This window comes from Xyrauchen texanus, chromosome 14 (genome assembly GCF_025860055.1).
Source record: "Xyrauchen texanus isolate HMW12.3.18 chromosome 14, RBS_HiC_50CHRs, whole genome shotgun sequence".
NCBI lineage: Eukaryota > Metazoa > Chordata > Actinopteri > Cypriniformes > Catostomidae > Xyrauchen > Xyrauchen texanus.
This window is the reverse complement of record NC_068289.1, coordinates 27,633,096-27,655,021: the sequence shown is the minus strand read 5'-3', so window position 1 is coordinate 27,655,021 and position 21,926 is coordinate 27,633,096. Positions and strand designations below refer to the sequence as shown.

Sequence of the window (21,926 nt, the reverse complement as noted above, 5' to 3'; positions counted from 1 at the left end):
CTGTACATTATATATTATTATTTGTATATTGTGTTGTGTGTAATTATGTGTATATTAGATATGTAAATTGTGTTGTGTAAATCTGATGTTTTGTAAATTGTTATACGTCTCATCACTATCATGACTGCTATGTTGCTCGCAACTGCATCCAAGACATTCACCCACTGTTGTACCTGTGTATATGGTTGAGAATTTCTTGGGTTCCAAATGGCGTTTTCTTTTTTTGTGTGATTTTGCTCAAATGGTGTGTTTGATTGGTGTGATTTGACATTTAGGTAATTTTAGTAAGGTACTTTTTGTTTGTAGTTTGTAGTGTAGCTAAGTACTTTTTTCTAATGGCCAGTCTGTTATTGACTCATTTAAAATTATGTGTAGCTTGTTGCTTGGTAACAGTAGCTTCCAAAAAATCTACAGGTCAGGGTAAGAAATACATAAGTGTGCTATGGTGTGTTTTTAAAATAGTATATCAGAATCTATTAGATTAATTTGCAAACTTCATTAGTTCCAGAATAATCCAATACTGCTATATCTTCTGAATGCCACCAATGTTTTATAAGTAGTCCTCTCATCTTCCATCCTTCCATCCATCCTCTTTAATCAAAAGCCTTTTATTCAAGATCACTAGATCCCACCTATAAAAATCTACAAACACATCTACAACAACAGTTTCAATGAAACCAGATAAAATACTCTGATACAGATTCTCTGCCTTGCTCACTCTCATTATCCTTTGTTTAATGGTGTTATTTAAGCCTTTCTTACCACTTGCACTCCAGAAAAAAAGGGCCAATGAAATATACAAAACATCTTTTAGTTGCATACCTCTCTGAGTTTTGGCACACTATATGAATCCACAGTAAACCGAACCACTCCCTGCCTCTCTACATCTGGGAATGCCGTTTAAAGACACCATAAAGAGTTTTGTAGATTTTAGTTCATGGTTGTTAGCTTTGAGGCATTCTTTATGCTAGTGTATGCCCAAAAGGTAACTTTTAGAAGATATATACACATTTAAAATCTAGTCTTTCTCTTCTGAGAAATGGACCAAACTATTTATGACTCATCTTGCACTACCCTGATTTGTGTCCAATAAAATTTTCTCTACAATGAGAATGTCCCTCCCCTAATTTCACCTACAACAGACAAGTAGAAATTAATGTATCATTTCTGTGTTGTTAACTAAAGCCTATTGTCTATTTACAGAAAAAAAGAAAGGGACAAGCTCTTCCATTTTGTGCCCAAACATCTTGTTTCAATAGAAAATGCATCATCACAAGAAAAAAAACTGCACTCATGGGATCTTGATGATGTAGCTTTGAGGGCCTGGGTAGCTTAGCGAGTATTGACACTGACTACCACCCCTGGAGTGACGAGTTTGAATCCAGGGTGTGCTGAGTGATTCCATCCAGGTCTCCTAAGCAACCAAATTGTCCCGTTTGCTAGGGAGGATATATTCACATGGGGTAACCTCCTCAAGGTCACGATTAGGGGTCCTCGCTCACAGTGTGGCGCGTGGTAAGTTGTGCGTAGATCGCGGAGAGTAGCATGAGCCTCCACATGCTGTGAGTATACATGGTGTCATGCTCAGCGAGTCACGTGATAAGATGCATGCGGATTGACTGTCTCAGAAGCAGAGGCAACTGAGACTTGTCCTCAGCCACCCGGATTGAGCGCCACCACAAGAACCTACAAAGTAGTGGGAATTGGGCATTCCAAATTGGGATAAAATGGTATAAAATAAAAAACACAGACTACACAGCTAGATCACACGGTCTAACCCGGTTACTACTAGTGCCACTGGTCTTGCTAAGGTGTCGCTTGTCTTCAAAGAAGCCTGGATGGGAGGATGGTGTGGAGGGGGCGCTGGGTGTCACATCACTCAGGACATGCCTGCAAGGCAACCGAGACGCAGGGCTCCTAAAGCTCATCCGCATGAAGTCCTCGGAAATCTCCAGGTCATCATGACTATGATGATGCCACTCGGTGGCCATATTGACAGAGTTCTGCTGGTTGGCCAGATGATTGGTGAAGGGCTGGAAGGCTTGGTGTATGTGATGAAGATGGTGGTGATGGAGATGTGGAGGTGATGGTGGTCCTTGACTGGACGCTAAGCACTGGTTAAAATCTGGGGGTGGGGTACAGTTTTGGGAAGGGGATGGTTGAGTTGTGTCAGGCCGTTCCAATGGAATAGTTGCCATGCCAGGTTTGACTGTGGAAACATCTTTGCCGTTTTTGGTTTTGCCATCAATGGTGCGGTTTTCTGTGTACTTTCTAAGGCATTGCCTACACTGTTTCCAACTGAGGTGGTACAGCTCCACCACACTGAGGAACAGTGACACTCCTGCCACCACTAACATGAACACAATGAAGACATTTTTCTCCGTCGGCCGTGACATGTAACAGTTCACTGGGTTGGGACACGGCGAAGTGTTGCAGTGGTACAGAGCTTGCAGAAAGATTCCATACATCATATATTGGATCACAATGAAGGTCACTTCCATGAACGAGCGTATTAAAATGCTTAGGACATATGTGTGCAGTAGCGCCCCCCTAAGGCGGATCTTCGTCGGTGCCTCTACGGCTTTGTCTCTCTGTTCCAAATACTCTTTCTCTTCTCTTCCTCTCTCATTCCCGACAGCAGCCTTCTCCTCCTGCTCCCTCAGCCTTCGTTTCTCCTCCATGCGGACAGTGTGCATGGCATGGCCCATGTAGATGAGGGATGGCGTTGATACAAAGACGATCTGCAACACCCAGTAGCGAATATGAGCAATGGGGAAAGCTTGGTCATAACAGACATTTGTGCAACCAGGTTGTTTTGTGTCACACATGAAGTCAGACTGCTCGTCACCCCATGATGACTCCGCGGCTGTGCCCAAGACTAGGATGCGAAAGATGAACAGCACTGTCAACCACACCTTCCCCACTGATGTAGAGTGCTCCTGTACCTCTTCCAGAAAGTTACCTAGGACACTCCAGTCCCCCATTGCTTCACAACAACACTGCTTCTCTTTCTGAGACATAAAGAGAGATAGAAGGAAAGAGAGAGATTGACATTAAGATAATTTTCATTGTCTTAAAACTCCCAGCCTAGTCTCATTAGACTCCTCAAATGTTTAAAGTATAGGGGTAGTTTACCCAAAAATGAAAATTCTCAATCACCTTTCTCTTTCATTGAACAGAAAAAAATTTGCTCTAAAAGTAAATGGTGACTAAGACTGACATCTCCTTTAGTGTTCCGCTGAGGAAAAAACATGAGTGAAAAATGAATTCAAATTTTTGTGTGAACTACCATTACTCAAACCATTTTTTACTTTATGTAATTTGGTTTGGTCTTTAAATGTTATCACGCAGTTCTCTTAAAGGGATTGTTTAGAACATTATTAGGTACACATGTACACCTACTTATTCATGTGATTATCTAATCAGAAAATCGCGTGGCAGCAGTGCAATGCATACAATTATGCAGATATGGGTCAGGAGGAGCTTCAGTCAATGTTCACATCAACCATCAGTATGGGGAATTTTTTTTATCACAGTGATTTCAATGTGGCATGATTGCTGGTGCCAGACCGTCTGGTTAAAGTATTTCTGTAACTGCTGATCTCCTGGGATTTTCACACACAACTGTCTCTAGAGTTAACTCAAAATGGTGTAAAAAAAAATAAAAAATCCAGTGAGCAGCAGTTCTGCTGACAAAAACCCCTTGTTGATGAGAGGTAAACGGAGAATGGCCAGACTGGTTTGAGCTGACAGAAAAGCTACTCTAAGAAAGAAAGGCTACACTAAGGCTACTCCAGCCACTTTATTTTGCTCGTCAGACTAAAATAAAATTACTTTTATTTACAAATATCATATGTACGAATTAACTGATATGTATTGTATTAAAATAAGTTCTAACATTTACATCAAAAGCCAGCACGTGATGTTTCTGTTCTGAGAGGGTGATTGGAAAACAATCACTGGCATCATTACATCACTAAATATGCAGATCAGCATGCTAGGTATTAGGGAGATAAGTAAACTCTGAAAAGGTCTGTCCATGCATCAATAACTTCAACTGCTCTAATAACTAACTATACAGTATATAGTCACAATTCATGGTAGTAAAAACATGTGTATTTGGTTAAACTGTTCTGCTGGCCCCCGTGAACACCTGGCTTTGAAATTAAATGTGTGGATAATTTGCAAGTATTTTCGTTAATAATAAGAATGTGAAGAGAATGTGTGGTTGCACTCAAATACAGTTCTAATTCTATTTTGCTTCAGTCTCTAACCCGCCCCCTGCTGGGTGCGCAGAGCAAGTTAAGTGCCTTTTCTCAGCACCCAAGCCTCGGGACGCTCTTCTGCCTCCCGACGCACTATTACCTGACCCCGGCTGCGTTGGCACATCGATTGCCTAGAGTTGTTGGCTGTATCTCTTGCACTGCGGAGGTTTCCCCCGCTAATTAGGGGCAAGAATATTGATCCATTCAGACAGCACCACAACGGTAGCAAACATAAATCGCCAAGGCGGCATGCGCTCTCGTCACATGTCACAACTCGCCCGCCAGCTCTTCCTTTGGTGTCAGACGCGACTCAAGTCGCTGCGCGCCACTCACATCCAGCTGATTTGGGACCGATTCTGTACAGCACATATAGATCTATTTTCCTCCCAGGACAACATCCACTGCCAGCTCTGATACATCCTGACGGAAGCTCCTCTTGGGACAGACGCGCTGGCATACAGCTGGCCCCTGAATTAGGCGCACTAATAGGGTGCCCACAGGTGTAGTTAATCACATTAACTATTAATATGTATCCAAGTTTGACAACCAAAAAGTGTCATAACACATTTGTCTTAATTTAGAAAATGACATATCTAAAATGTTAAACCTAACAAACTTCACTCAAATTTCAAACATATTTTTGTGTGTAGCTTGAAAGGTGTGCTTGTGCTCTTTTTTAAAATAAATGGCACTTTTATTCTTTGTTTTTAATGCAATGAAACTGTATCTCAAAGACTATAATCTTCATAAATTTTCCAGTGGTTTCCCATACATTGTCAAACTATATATGTAGTATATTTACAGTATGTCCCAGAGAGGGAGAAATGTATGAACTTAAATAAACACAGGGGTGACTGTTCTAATTGTGGCTGGCCTGCCCCAGTTTTTGGGGTAGGTTGGGAACAGTAGCCTTGCAGGAGAGAGCAGGGCAAGGTGAAGCCAGAGGCCCTGAGAACTACTGCTTTGCATGACCCATACAGACCAAAATGGGGTGATGATTTTAGACCACAATGCTGCAGTATATCTACAGTATCATGTGTGCCAACCTCTGTGGTTCTGTTTTTGTCCCTGTGTTTGTGATGTAGCTTTTAGGACACCGAATGGACTACCTGAACTTCTTGTCACAGAAATAAATAGAGATAAATAAATTGCATTGTTAGGAGTGTTCCTCTTTGAAAGACACTAATAATATCACTTCAACAGCAACAACAATTCAAGATAAATGTTAACCAGATGGCTGTAAACTAGCTTTGGTCACACTTTATTTGACAGTGACTGTGTTACTGTGTATTTACAGAGATAAGTAACAGATAATGTTAATGAACTAATTGTACATACCGTGTATCTGCTTTGTAGCAGCTACATGTAAGTACATATTTTTATAATTATTACTATGTAAGTGAATTTAGTAACATGTAGTATGTGTAACACAGACACTGCAAAATAAAAGGTTATCCTAGATTTGTACATTTTCTGAAGAAAATGGTGCTTGCCTGTTGTGGGTGATTGCCAGGGAGTTGCTTTGTGGTTGCTAAGGTGTTAAGAATGTTTTTTAGTGCACAGCTATAGTATGTGGTTTCTAGTAAGTTCTGGGTGACTGCTAGGTGGTTGCTTACTTGCTCAAGTCAAAAGAGTAAGTTCAGATTTTTTTTTCCCCACTCTTCTCAACCAGTCACACAATTTGAGGTATAATTCTGGACTGTAGCACAAACAGTATTTTAAGTTTAATTTATTTCTCTAGTAATAAATATTATGCCACAATTGCTGCAGATTGAGTGTAACTTGTATTAAATATGGACTATTCATTTAAGACATTATTTAGCATGTTTATTAAGCTGTTTTTAGTGTGGAGACCGTTTGCTGGTCCCCAGAAAGTTGGTGATTTCAGATTTTACCATAATTAGGGAAATGTAGTCTCCACTATGTAGGCAAAACCTAACCACACACACACAAATATCTTTTTTCAGGATCTCAATATAGCTGTTTTAGTTAGCAAGAGTGAAGGGTATGGAAAAGACATTAGATTTATTGGTAACACTTTAGAATACTGTATCTTACTTAAAATGCATAACTAATAAGGAATTAATGCATAACTAATAAGGAATTACTGCAGAACTAATAGGTAATTCTTCATTAACACTTAAGTCACTACTATTAACTACTAAGGAATATGTGTTAACTAATCAGTATGTAATAACATTTTATAGTTGTGTTAAGTAACAATTACCGTAATTTCCGGACTATTGAGCACACCCGAATATAAGCCGCACCCACTGATTTTTAAATAAAATATTATTTTGAACATAAATAAGCCGCACCTGTCTATAAGCCGCAGGTGCCTACCGGTACATTGAAACAAATGAACTTTACTCAGGCTTTAACGAAACACGGCTTGTAACAAAAATAAATAGGCTTTAACAAAACACGGTGTGGCAGCGGGGGCGTGATCAAGCGCCCGTCCGGGAGAGAAAAGTGGTAAGGGTGCTTACACCTGAGCTAAATTATGTCTAACACCGGTGTCTAATTTCAGTAAGCATGGGGAGAGCGTCATAAAAAGGCAGCAGCCACAGAGCTGAGAGAGTGACACACGTCAGTCTAGTGTCAGTCTAGTGTTAAAAAAAACAAAAAAAACATGCTCCCACTTTATAGTAGGTGTTTTTTTTACTACGAACATTAAAACAAATATACAATGTAATTTCAGACAACGTACTTATTGTGTACATGTACGTGTTGATCTGCAAAACTATCATTTGTATTTGTTGCTACCACATACACAGAATTTACTTCCTAACAAAACTAGCACATTACACAAATGCTCAGAATTGTGTTCTGCCTTCAGTGTCTTGGATGCTGACCCATTGCATGATTTATTTAATTATTTAGTTTCATATTTTGTATGTTTTTGTGGTCTTACTATTTTAAATGTCTCACAATCTCACATCAGATGCTTTGGAATCATTTAATGATGTGAACCCAGTAATGTAAGCATGTGTATGTTGGCAAAAGCCATTTGGAATGCAATCGGTGGGAATGGAATCTTAAACATAAAAAAAAAAAAAAACAGTAGGAGGATGGAAATATCCACTGCTGCCAGTGTGCTCTCCTTCTGTCTCCTGATTTTCTTTTGTTCATCTTCCTTTACTGCTTCTCTTAGTAAGTAATTTCAAACAATATGATTTCCTTCAGACTTGGTACTATAAAGAAAACAAGTCTTTTAAGGCCTCAAGTGCAAGGTTGATTTCATCCCAAGAGAAAAAGGGAACGACAGGACATAAAAGTTCACTTGGGCTGATAATTTTATGTACAATACCATTAAAGCCCTTATCATGAAGTATAATGAGAGGCTGAAGTGCAGACTGCAGTATTTCTTGCAGATAAAAAACAATGGAACTGCAGTGCGCGCACACACACACACACACAGGCTGGTGAGATAAATGACAGACAGGAAGAACTTTCACCTGCTCTCATATGATTTTCTGCTTGTTATATGAAGGAATTGACATTTGGATGCTGACCCCAAAGGGCGTCTAATGTGAATGAACATACACTAGAAATTGTTAAATTTAGGCATAATTCCCCCTCGTCAACACAAAATCAAACTTTTTTATTCTTATAGCTAATCTTACCTGGAATATATGGAATGATTAAGAAATTGAACTCTGAATAAAGCAGATTGATATAAAAATAAAAAATAAAAAAAGGATGCAATTCTTTGGATTTAAATTCTCAAGTTTCAAAATACACTGCCTGGCCAAAAAAAGTTGCCGATTGGATTTAAATAAGCAGATACTTTTCAGCCTATGACTGGATTGTTAGTGCAGTGATTAATATGTTTCAGCTGGCAACAATTCTTTTAACCCTAACTGACAATTCTTTTAACCCTAACTGACGCAGTGTGTAGCTTCTCATTTCTTAAACAACCATGTCGTAAGACATATCCCAAAAAAAAAAACATCTAAGGTGATTGCTGAAATTGGAACTGGAATTGGGTTATGAACTGTCCTATGCATTATTACATTTTATTTTTATTTTTTCTACCCAATTTGGAATGTCCAATTCCCAATGCACTTTAAGTCCTCATGGTGGCATAGTGACTCGCCTCAATTTGGGTGGCGGAGGACGAAATCTCAGTTGCCTCTGCGTCTGAGACCGTCAACCCGCGCATCTTATCATGTGGCTTGTTGAGCGTGTTACCGTGGAGACAGCACATGTGGAGGCTTCATGCCATCCACTGCGGCATCCACGCACAACTCACCATGCTGCTTTGTTTAATAGTGACATTTAGAGCATTTCCACATGCACAATGCCAAAATAACTTACAGGATTGATAAACATTGTGTGGCCACAAGAAAGCCACTTGTTAGTGAGGCTAATCGGAAAAACACTTCAGTTGCAAGAGCGCATAAATATTAGACTGTGGAGCAATGGAAAAAGGTAATTTGGTCTGATGAGTGCAGATCTACCCTATTCCAAAGCAATGGGCATCAGGGTAAGAAGGGAAGTGCATGAAGTGATGCAACCATCATGCATAGTTCCCACTGCATAGGCCTTTGGAGTCAGCGCTATGATCTGGAGTTGCTTCAATTGGTCAGGGGTAGGCTCAGCAACATTGTGTGGCAATAAAATTAAGTCAGCTGACTACTTGAATGTACTGAATGACCAGGTTATTCAATCAATGGATTTTTTCTTCCCTGACGGAACGGGCATATTCCAGGACGACAATGCCAAGATTCATCAGGCTCAAATTGTGAAAGAGTGGTTCAAGGAGCAAGTCCTCATGGTGGCATAGTGACTCGCCTCAATTTGGGTGGCGGAGGACGAAATCTCAGTTGCCTCTGCGTCTGAGACCGTCAACCCGCGCATCTTATCATGTGGCTTGTTGAGCGTGTTACCGTGGAGACAGCACATGTGGAGGCTTCATGCCATCCACTGCGGCATCCACGCACAACTCACCATGCTGCTTTGTTTAATAGTGACATTTAGAGCATTTCCACATGCACAATGCCAAAATAACTTACAGGATTGATAAACATTGTGTGGCCACAAGAAAGCCACTTGTTAGTGAGGCTAATCGGGAAAAACACTTCAGTTGCAAGAGCGCATAAATATTAGACTGTGGAGCAATGGAAAAAGGTAATTTGGTCTGATGAGTGCAGATCTACCCTATTCCAAAGCAATGGGCATCAGGGTAAGAAGGGAAGTGCATGAAGTGATGCAACCATCATGCATAGTTCCCACTGCATAAGCCTTTGGAGTCAGCGCTATGATCTGGAGTTGCTTCAATTGGTCAGGGGTAGGCTCAGCAACATTGTGTGGCAATAAAATTAAGTCAGCTGACTACTTGAATGTACTGAATGACCAGGTTATTCAATCAATGGATTTTTTCTTCCCTGACGGAACGGGCATATTCCAGGACGACAATGCCAAGATTCATCAGGCTCAAATTGTGAAAGAGTGGTTCAAGGAGCATGAAGAATTGTTTTCACACATGAATTGGCCACCACAGAGTCCTGACCTTAACCCCCTTGAAAGTCTTTGGGATGTGCTGGAGAAGACTTTACGGAGTGGCTCTCCCGTCATCAGTACAAGATCTTGTCCAAAAGAATGTATGCAACTCTGGACAGAAATAAATGTTGTGACTTTGCATAAGGTTGTCGAAACAATGCCACGATTAATGCGTGCCGTAATCAAAGCTAAAGGCGGTCCAACAAAATACTAGAGTATGCAAAAAAAATGTGCATGATTTTATGCTGTGCATTAGAAATGTCATAATACAGCACAGCCTAAAATATTATGTAAGGCAATAATAAATCCATCTTATGTAACATTTGCGGTTGCCTTTATCCCTCGCGTGCCACCATCAGGCTGATTGGCCCTCCTCTGCTCTACACATGCACATCTGGGATGGCATGAGGGTAAGTTATGAGAGAGTTTTCATTTTTGGGTGAACTATTCCTTAAAAAAAAACTCATTCATAAAGTATGTTTTGGAGAACATTTAACTTTTAGCACCACACAGTGGAATTTCACCTTGAAACAGCCGTGATACATGTCATGAACATATAGAATTTTGCAAAAATTTAGCCACAGTCAAAATTTTCATGAGATCAGTCTGGACTTTTTTATTAAGGAACATCAGAGCTTCCTTAACATCAAATATTCTTAACTGTCAAACTACGCTGTTTATGACTCCAAGCCGCTGTCAAACTTTCAATAACAAAAATAAACTTTAGGATAACAAACAACCTCACACTCCCATTTGCATCAGTTTAACAAGCTGGAAACAATGCCACAACACCTATGAAACATTCTTATAGCACTTCAAAAAGGTGCCAAGCAGTGCTGGCAAGAAATTGCATGCTGGTTTTTCTCACAGTGATCATGTTGCTGAGGGCATCCTGATACCCACACCATAAGAGGCTCTGCAGTGCCCCTGCATGGGCCCTACCCCTTAACTCTGACTAAATATTTACTTAAGTCCTTCCCCTAAACCTGATGTCAGGGACTTACAGAATCAGCGTGACAACACAGTGTGACATCTTTGTCCCAACATAACCAGGATTGGAAGTATGTAATCTGCAAAGAAATTTATCAGTCCAGTCAGCACATTACCACAACACACTGCTATAACTTTATATCCATCGGAAAGAAAAATCACAAATGTTATATCACAGATGATTCTCCTAGACAGCAATGTGATTGAGATTAAATGGAGACTTCATCTTAAATCTCCTGTTTCTCAGATTTTGTCCTAAAACCCATAATGTCTCCTCTAGGTTTATTAGAAGAGATCTCAACAGTGTCTCAAACGGCACTCAGATTTGCCAGATACCAAAGTGGAATCAAAAGAGCAAAGATATCTCCAATCAAAAATCTGAGATTTGAGTATGAACTCAATAATTTCTCATCAAATTCTTCCAAGACTAAATTATAGGAGCTCTTAATTTTATCATGTCATATAATGTCATCATTTGTTTCTATTTTTATGCCTCCTGAGGAGACAAAGTTGATACCCAGTCGTACAAACCTCATAGAACACCACATTGAGCTGACTCCGGGAGTGGAGCTACTTTCCCACCCCTATCGATTACCGGGACACAAGAAAAAAGTGGTTCGATATGGGGGTAATTGAGGAGTTCCACAGTGATAGGGCCAGCCCTGTGGTTTGGGTCCCTAAGGCCGACGGGTCGGTCCGGTGTTGTGTGTACTATAGAAAAGTTAACGCGGTGTCTAAATTCAACGCAGACCCCATTCCTCGCATTGACAAACTGCTCGATCAGTTAGGTGCAGATCATTTTATTCGACACTTGATTTAACAAAGGGATATTGGCATCCCCTTGACTCCCATGTCCTGAGAAAAATTAGCTTTTTCCACTCAGTTTGGGTTACACCAATTCGTTACCCTTCCATCTGGCTTGTTTGGGGCCCCGTCTACGTTTCAGTGACTCATGGAAAAAATTCTCCACCGGCATAATGCATATGCCGCTGCCTACCTGGACGATATTATTATTTATAGAAATGATTGGCAGCAGCATATCCAGCATCTGAGGGCCTTCCTGAGATTGCTGAGCTGAGCAGGACTCAATCTCAGCACAATCCGAGGATGTGTGCAATTGGTTGGGTGGAAGTACGGTATCTAGGTTTCCACTTGGGTTATGGACAAGTGCAGTCCCAAATTGATAAGACAGCAGATATTGCGCCTTGTCCGAGACCCAGGACCAAAAAGGAGGTGAGACAGTTCCTGGGGCTGACTGGCTATTATTGTATGTTTGTACCTAAGTATTCGGATGTCACCAGCCCGCTGACTGATCTCACTAAAAAGGGAACACCAGACCCAATCCAGCGGATGGAGCTGTGCCAACAAGTGTTTACTTTAGTGAAATCTGCACTCTGTGTTAGACCATTCTTGCATTCCCTTGACTTCTCTCTCCCTTTTTTGTTACAGATATGTCGGACAGGGGGTTGGGGGCTGTATTATCCCAGATAGTGGAAGGGGAGGGACAGTTCCCCGGCCTGAGTTGGGCCGTGGGGGTATGTGGCAGCAGGGGTGTGATCGAGCGCTGAGCTGTGGAGAGTGAGGTCTGGGAAAGCTGAGTGGTTAAGGATTTACCCCTGTGCTAATACCTGTTTTGTATTCCCAGTGAGCTGTGAGTTGGAGGTAAAAGGGGATGAGATGCCAGCAGAGATGTGTGTGTGTGTGTGTGTTTTTTAAGAGGTGTTCTGCTGAAAAGCGAGTAAAAGGAACAATAAAAAATTATTATTTGAACGTAGTATGCTGTCTCCCACCTCCTCATTCCCTGGAACCAAGGGATTTGTTAAAATCCTTGTAGTAACAAACGCAGGTTACCTCTTTTTTCAGTGTAGTTATAAACCTAAATCTAGCCTACACCAAAAATAACCAATTTATCTTTGAAAAAAACAATGATATGTCTTATCCCTAAATAACCTGCCCCATTACTGGGCAAAGCAAACTATCATTACATACAGTTGAAGTTTAAACCTTGATCTTGCATGCCAATGCTATATGCATTCTTGAAAAATCAAAGAACAGCCAGGCATTCTAGGACTGACACAAGCAAGACAGACTGCTTTAATCAATGCAAAGGTCAAGGATGACATCCTTAGTTTAGCAATGACAATGATACCCCCTGCCCACCCCTTATACAGTGCAGAACTCCATTATATGCACACAAACACCCACACAGATCAACACCTACCATCCAGTGGAATCCCTCATAGAGCTGGGCCATAAAGACAATGCTTCTCTGCTTGTCAGGCTGCTACAGGATGATGTGTTTCCTTACATGGCGGTACTGTTTCTGCCTTTGCTGTCACAGCAACTGTACTGATCAATGTGTTCTTAACAATCCATTCTCACTGAGGACAGGCACCTACTCCATTACATACTGGGCATCCTGGAAGTATGTAATAAGCTTATTTGAAAGTTGATGGTCAAGTTGAAAGTTAAAACCTGACAGTGATCATTAGATGAGTATAGCTGACCAACTGAATTTATTTTTTTCATTAAGACTGTGACACTGTTGTGATTTTACATTTTATTCCTAAGCTTTTATTTGAGCATGATGCCACTTCCAAAGTCAAAACAAATGGCAGTTATTTTAACCTGTTGAAGCTCATGCACCCTAAAATGTTAATAATGTTGACAAATTATAAAGATGTAGTAAATAATGTAATAAATAGACAAAACAAACACTTTTCAAACAAGACATTTCACAAAAAGAAGTTTGTTAGGTTTTAAACTCTAAAATAATTGATTTACTGTTAAAAATAAAAAAAGACAAAAAGTATTTGAACACTTTCTGGTTGTCAAAGTAATATATTCATAGTTAATATGAGGAATTACACCGGAGGCTAGAACACTTGTGTGAATTTGAGGGGAATTGGCTTCATACATCCACTAAACTGAATTGCCTTGAGAGCACTTGGTTAAAAGTAATTGCAAAAATGGCTCAGAAAAGGGAAGTTTGTTCTGATAAATGTCATAATTTGTTTGCTGATGCCACTTGGTTTGATAAATTGTCATCGAATCCAATCCAATCCAATCATACATCTTAAAGTGTAGCGTAGGTGTCTAAATACAGTGGCAGAGTGCCATCTCAGGATTCTGTTTTTTTTTTGTTTTTTTCAATGCAAATTTGATATTTACATAGTTTTGTGTATATACATATATAACAATATATGTAAAACACATTTTCACTAATATAAAAAGTCACATACTTGCACATATATGCAACAACATACAGTATATTTCAAAATACTAAAAACATTTATTTTTTCATATATGTAACATATATTTTTCCAAATCAATGTGGCATTTCAGTATCTAACATATATAATGTATATGCCCAAATACAGCCTGGGTATTACAGTTTTATATGTTAATGGCCATATATCAGATTTCAGCATGGGAAGGCAAATACCTTTTATTTTACACCATTAATAAGCATACAATCCTAAAATATTTTTGTATGTTCATTTTTCCAGACTATATTAAATCAAGTAAAATCAAAGACCTATCAAATTAATGTGTTTTATTATGATTATTTAAACTGCCTCCCTTGCATCCTCAATATAAAACCCCACTGATTTAATACGTATAAAGTATTGTTTACACAGGTAAATCTTAGGTGATCCAGTTCATACATACTTTCATCTTTCTATATGCATATTCACACACATAACACTATCTTTCTTCCAAGCGGTGATGACAAAAGTGTCCGCTGTGTTAGTGTTAGTCAGAACTTATCTTAGCAATGTGGCTGAAGTTTCTCGAGAAAAACTGATGAGTGCAAATGTATTTAGCATTGCTTCGATTTCTCAAGAAACAATGATGTCATGACGTGCAAATATGCAGACCATTGACTTGACTTAATTTGTGAACACATAGCAAATTCATGTAGCGCCTATATTTTATTATATCACAATTTTATAATTATTTCAATGTTTTATTCATATAAAAAAATTATAAATACTTTAATATTAAATCTGCATAAGACAAAACAAACAAATCATCTGTTGTTTAAATGATTTGAAACACAATATTAGCTGATATATCAAAAGTTTGAAACATAAAAAATCAAAGTAGGAATTATAATGTAAGTAAATATGACAGCTTAAATCTTTATTCAGACAATAAATGTTTTCGTGAAATATATAATAATTTTTGTGATTTTACTAACAAACTAAAATGTTGATATAACTTGTACTTTGCTGACAATTATGATGAAATTATTAATTAGATATTATGATACTTGTGACATACCTTAGTCCTGTCTAAAGAAATAGTATATTAACTTTTTCTTCTCCAACCCTGCCTTCTTATTTTGCACAATATTAATTATCTGTGGCTAATTGTTCTCATAAACAGAGACATAGCATAATCTGACTCAAGAATCTCTTACAATTAGAGTAATGCATAAAGGTAAATTACCTGTCTGATTGTTGACTTATTGGAATTTCTTTGGATGGGTCTCTATGTGCCTGTTCCTCTTCAGAAGAATGAGTGGGCTCTTAGTCTGTGGCCCGGGGGTCCTGTAGCTGTAGCTCAGCTCTAGTATCTGTATAACAGTGGGATACACTGAGCAATGGAGACGTATGACAGTGTATCTCTGTAGATGACACTCTGGCGAAACTGGAGTTCACGGTACAGCACAGGCCCCCTCATGCCTGTCCCACTGTGGAAATAAAGAACAAGCGTGGGACACTCTGAGAAATAGCATGCCATCTCAGGGAGTGTTTCAAACCCCCCTCCACTCTTCCTTTTCCTCCTCCCCTTCTCTTCCTCCCTTCCTCTCCCACTCCCCCCCAACACTATACACCGCTCAGCATACACTTGGTGGCACTCTATTTTGGTGAGAAGAATACCACTGTGTAAAGAGAGGAAGTGAGATTGTATTAGAACATAATGGGTGTTCTTCTCAGACTATTCATTGATGCTGTGTGATATGTAGTGCTTGTGTCTCTATACATGTTGAAGTTTTAGTGTGAAGTTTCTTCATTCTTTACTCCAAACAGCTAATAAATAAAACATTTCTTGCACACAAACATAAACCGCAAACAAACATATTTTCACCATACCTGTACTTTCACACGTACACACATTAAAAGGGTCCACAGCAGAAGGAAAGCAGGGACACAGGCACAGGTAAGATTTTTAATTGGCAACTTCAACGCTTACAGCTTCACAAAACTCATTAGCTTCACAGGTTCGTTGTTTCACAAATTCATTAGCTTCACAGATACGAACACTCAGAAAATTAATTAGCTTCACAGACACCATGGAATTCCTTGTGCCAGTCTCTCTCTCTCTCTCTCTCTCTCTCTCTGTGTGTGGGAAGGTGATCACGGTGAGAGGGAAATTTGAAAACTCTTTTCTTAACTATTTCATTTGGGAGCTTATGGGAAGGATTTCCATGTATGTCATTTCGCAAACTAGTTTGGTCTTAGTCTGTTAAATTCTCAGTTTTTGTGTACGTGTAATAGTCTAGTATTGTCGTGTCGGGGACGGAGATGGCGTTGCACAGGAGTGTGCAGGCGCCGTCTCTGTCGCTCCATCACGGCATCAGGTGTGTCACGAACGCTGGAGAGTCTGTAGAAGACGTGCTGTGTGATGTAGCCGAACACGTCGGTCACGACAACATTGTTTCTGCGTCCCAAATGAATAAAGCGGTGGTGGTTTTTCTCAAGGATGAACAACTAGTGAATCGTTTGATCAAAAGCGGAGTTTCGGTAAGTGGTGCTTTTATTCATGTTCAACTGTTAGCAACCATTTCCAATGTTCCGCCGTTCATTCCTAATGCTGATATTGATCGCGAGCTTTCGCGTTTTGGTAAACTTGCTAGTGGAATCAAAATGGTTCCACTTGGCTGCAAAAATGCAGCCTTGAAACATGTGCTGTTGTTTAGGCGACACGTATGTATGTTTTTAAACTCGCTGACTCTTAATGTGTCGTTTCGATGCATGCATGAAGGCAAATCGTACATGCTATATGCGAGCGCAGGTGAGATGTGATTCCTTGAATGTGGTGGTATCGGGCATGCAAGGTTGTCATGTCCTAATAAAGCCGAGGCAGGCCCAAGTGGAATTGAAGCTGAAGTGCAAATAAATCCACATAAAGATCAGGTTGTTGTGATTTACATTTACATATTTGGCAGACACTTTTATCCAAAGCAACTTACAGTGCACTTATTACAGGGACAATCCCCCCGGAGCAACCTGGAGTTAAGTGCCTTGCTCAAGGGCCCAACAGTGGCATCTTGGTGGTGCTGGGGCTTGAACCCCCAACCTTCTGGTCAGTAACCCTGAGCCTCAACCACTGAGCCACCACTGCCCCAAAATTTGTGATTAATGCTGAGAATGTAAGTAATGATGAGAAAAGTCCTACTGAGAAAGTAAGAAATGACGAGGAGTTCTCTACTGAGAGTGTGAGGAAGGATGAGGAGTCGTCTGTTGAGAATGAACGAATGGATGACTGTGATGTTGAAGTAGGCCTACAGATGTCTGAAATAAATGATGTTGTGAGGATGGAAGGCCAGATAAGCAGAGATTGTGTAGTGACTGAGTCTGGAAGAACTGAAGATCAGAACAGTGTCAGAAAGGTAGATTCATGTGAGCCCAAAGAAAAAATACAAAAATTAGGTGAAGATGAAATAAATGAGGCTGATGATGAGGATGATGGTTTATCTGATACTTCAGATCTGTCAGATATTTCTCGGGTAAGTTGGGATCAGATTTACACTTTGGATGAGATTTATTCTTTTTTGGATGAGACTTTTGGAAAGGGTGTTGATGTGAGGAATTTTTTTCCAGATGTAAAGAAATTTGAATTTTCAGTTCCATATTGGCAAAAGAGGGTAGGAGAAGAAAAACTGAGTACACGAAAGAGGTTTCGCTTAAAGAAGATTATCACTAAACTTAGAAAGGGGAAAACCCCAGTTAAATGTAAATCAAAGTGATTTTGTGAAATGAGATGCAAATCAAGGGTGTCTTTGCAGTGTTTTCTGTTTTTTCTGTCTCTTTCTTTTCTCTCCTTATATCTTTTGATGGATATTTTGAGAATAGGATCTTTAAACATCAATGGAGGGAGAGATAGGAATAAGAGAGCAGTGATTTCAGAACATGTTCATCTCAAGGATATCAATGTTATGTTTTTACAGGAAACACATTCAGATAATCAAAATGAAATGGAATTGTATAGATGGTGGGAAGGTGAATGTATTCTGAGTTATGGAACAAATTTAAGCGCAGGGGTAGCGATTATTTTTTCTAAACATTTAGATCTAAAGATCCTATCCACTACTGAATTACAAAAAGGTAGAGTCTTAATAGCTATAGTAGAAATTAAAGAGTTAAAATGTCTTTTTATTAATGTATATGCTCCAAATATAGGTCCACAATGAATGGAATTATTTGAAAAGTTAAACAGTGCAATAAGAAAATATGATGATGGAAAAATGTGTGTAATAATGGGAGGAGATTGGAATTGTACCACTAATACTGTATTGGATAGGAATGGACAAGAACCTCACTTACAGTCTAGCAATATGCTTCTTAAGATAACTCAAGAACTAGAACTGAATGATGTGTGGAGAAATAAGAACCAATTAACAAAACAATACACATGGGTTCAAATTTTAGATTCTATTGTGACGGGAGCACGACTGGACAGAATATATGTAAATAAATCAGATAATAATAGAGTCATGAATGTTGGTATATCTCCTTGTGGGTTTTCTGATCATCATATAGTGACTATTGATTTTAATACTAAAAGTTTGTCACATCCAAAATCTTATTGGCATTGTAATGTCAAACTGGTACAGGATAAGTTATTTTGTGAAAAATTTAAATGGTTTTGGGAGAGTTGGAAACTAGAAAAAGACCATTTTGATAATGTAATTCAATGGTGGGAGGTTGGAAAAGTCAAAATCAAGATTTTTTGTCAGCAGTTCTCTTATAATAACACTGTGATTGTAAAGAGAAATATTGAAAGTTTGGAGAAAGATATTAATGAAATGGAAAATGTAATTGATTTGAATATTTCGGGTATGGCTATGGATTTAAAGAAAAAGAGATTGGAGTTGAAAACACTGTTAGAGGAAAGAGCAAAAGGTGCCTTAATCCGAGCAAGGATCTCTTCCATTAAGGAAATGGATGCTCCAACAAAGTTTTTTTTCAACGTGGAACGTAAAGTAGTAAAACAAAAAAATATGCTTTACCTTCGGAAGGACAGTGGCACCAGTGGCTGTTGAAAAATTGGCGCCCTGTCTCTTTAATGTGCCAAGATTATAAAATTGTGTCTAAATGGCCACCTAAGCTTCCAGGGGGGGTTACAATGGAATACAGAGGGAATCAAAATTCTTGGAGTATTTCTGGGTAAAGAAAATTATAGACAAAAAAACTGGGAGGGTGTGCTGGAGAAGGTGTCAGCCAAGTTGTCTAAATGGAAATGGATATTACCTGAACTATCCTACAGGGGTAGAGTCTTGGTTACAAATAACCTGGCCGCCTCCATGCTATGGCACAGACTAAATGTGCTGGATCCTCCAAATGAACTGATCAAAGTAATACAGAAGAAATTTGTCGATTTTTTGGTCGGGGCAACACTGGGTTCCTGGATCTGCATTATATCTGCCTTTACAAGAAGGAGGACAAGCTCTAATTGATATAAGAAGCAGGATTATGGCTTTTAGATTGCAAGCTGCACAAAGAATATGCTTGTGCTATTTTAAGGACAGCATCTGGTCTTGGGTATGAGAAACAATTGTTTTTACTGAGACTTAAAGAACTGGACATAAATGATTTATCCCTGTTTTATCAGTCGATGCTGAAAGCTTGGCTTGATAACTTCAATGTCAACAGAGATCTTTCAAAACCAAAGGAGTGGAATATGGGAGAGCCATTGTTTTATAATCCACTGATACAAATGAGAACTCTGTCATCAGGAAGCTTGATGAACTGCCTGGCGGGAGCTGGACTCAAGAGGATAGGAGATCTGAGAGACCTTAACAGTTGGAAAACGGCTGCAGCACTACAGTGTGAAACGAATTCGATCTCTGCATCTTCTGCAGCAGGTGTTGGGGGAGGTGCAGAGAGCATTGCCTGGAACCTGTAGGGAGGCACTGGAAACTCAACCTACTCAAGATTGGAGGAGAAACTATCATTTCCCATCTATCAGTGTATCTGCAGCTGCAAAGGAAAACTATGAAGATGCTGACACATTATTAACTTTTAAGACCCCAGAGATGGGACAGTTTCATGAATTTAGTAAAAAAGCAATCTATTTGCTTGTGTTAAAATTGCCCATCAGACTATTTTAAAACGAGTACGAGCAGGGAGGTGGACAGAAGTGTTTGGACCAGACTTTAAAGGATCCCGGAGGTCTCTGTACAAACCTCCCATTGAGAAGCGTACAGCAGACCTTCAGTGGAGACTTATTCATGGTGCTATAGCTACAAACAGACACGTGGCACACCTGAATCCAGCAGTGGGTAAAGAATGAGTTTCTGTTGCCCACTTAGGGTAATATGATGCCCCCATAGGAAGTTGGTGTATATATCGAGCACCGGTACTAGGTGGGCTGTTCTGACTTGGACCAATAAGCAACCACCCAGAACACCCTTGCAACCAACCAGAACACCCTAGAATATACTTATATATCCTCATTAAGAGTATTCCTATAATGAAGAGAGCAAAGTCAAAGTAAAGAAAAAAAAAAGCAATTGAAAACTTTTATTGAGGGATCTCTAAACATTGACCCTTCTTTCGAGGATAAGTACACCTATCTCTGAAAAATGACCATGGTAACCATTCTATCCACCAAATACCATGGTTAATAGAGTTATTTTCATAATAAATGAATATGGAATCTCCTATGAATAGTGAAAGATGCTTTCAGAATATTTCTGTCTTTTTTGTTTGTACTCTTCAATTCCCTTTTCTTCATATGCTTTGTTTTTAATGCAATGATTTACAAAAAAAAATGACAAAAAATACCAAGGGAATAATCAAGACAAAAATTGCCTACATGTAAAGTATCATATTCTGTCGATCTTACTGTCTGATAATATAATATGGTTGGTATGGTATGATATGCATTTGCTAAATTACATAATTTGTAGATGTCACCATCTGTATGCAGAGTTGTATTCAGATGTAGAGATCTGTTTAAAACATTGCGCTGACAGATATTTCATGAATATCTGTATTGTAGTGGTTTGACAAAGAATTTCCTTCAGTCATCTGTTTCCTTGTGATATTATGTAACTGTAATGTCTTTTTTGGCCTCACCTAACACCAAATATTATTGGAAAATCCCTCTGTAGTTTGCTTGTGGTGTGTGTTGTTCAGTTTTGTATTTTGTTTGCATGCAGCACTTTGTTATCTTCTCTCTTTACATGCATAAAGCAGGGATTGATTTTTCTACTTTAATCAAAAACATAAAAGTTGAGAGATGTTAAGTTGCTATAGGATTGAGCTGAGCTGAACATTGAACTGAATGCATCTCTCTCTCTCTCTCTCTCTCTCTCTCTCTCTTCATAATTATATCTGAGCAAGTTTGTTGTTTGTTGCATTGTAAGGCTGTAAAGGCAGATTTCAGATATAATTTGGTGATTGAATGGCTAATATTTACTCATTAAAATGAGAAGCTTTCCTATTAAGCCTGTTGGCACACTCGAATATTTGGGCACAAACATATGGTAGCGCAAATGTTTCAGTGTTATGACAATTTTATCAACAGCAATCCAGTTCTATATTATTGATCAGTGGTAGAAACCCAACCAGGTATGCGTTGTCCAGAGAACTTCCAATGTGGACAGGTACTCGTACTGGGAATGATGTGAAAATCACAGTATCGCTAAGATGACGAGGGCAGGGGTGTACTTGCACAGGCTTCTTTCCACTTCAAGCACTGACTTAAGGAAAAATAAGAACAGAATTTTATAAATATTTTATTTTCTGAAAATTTTGTTGTGCTGTGGCTTTTCCATTGTGGCTTAATTTTGTTGTGTTGTGGCTTATTTTTGTTGTGTTTCCAGCTTTTATGTGCTTTGCTATTTTGGTTGTGTTCTGCCCTCTTGGGCCACAGGATACTGCTTAAAAGAGATGTAATTGTTTCCAAAAATGTAACATTTTCAAGGAT

The 21,926-nt window shown here is 39.1% G+C and overlaps 1 protein-coding gene across 1 annotated transcript; it reads right to left on the bottom strand.

The window, feature by feature from the left end:
- Positions 1-1,751: 1,751 nt before the first annotated feature.
- LOC127655121 (gap junction alpha-5 protein-like) lies at positions 1,752-15,438 on the bottom strand. Its single transcript, XM_052142753.1, has 2 exons — positions 15,216-15,438; positions 1,752-3,011 (listed from the first exon to the last, which is right to left on the bottom strand). The coding sequence occupies exon 2, from the start codon at positions 2,982-2,984 to the stop codon at positions 1,752-1,754; it is 1,233 nt and encodes a 410-aa protein (XP_051998713.1). The 5' UTR covers positions 2,985-3,011; positions 15,216-15,438.
- Positions 15,439-21,926: the final 6,488 nt, after the last annotated feature.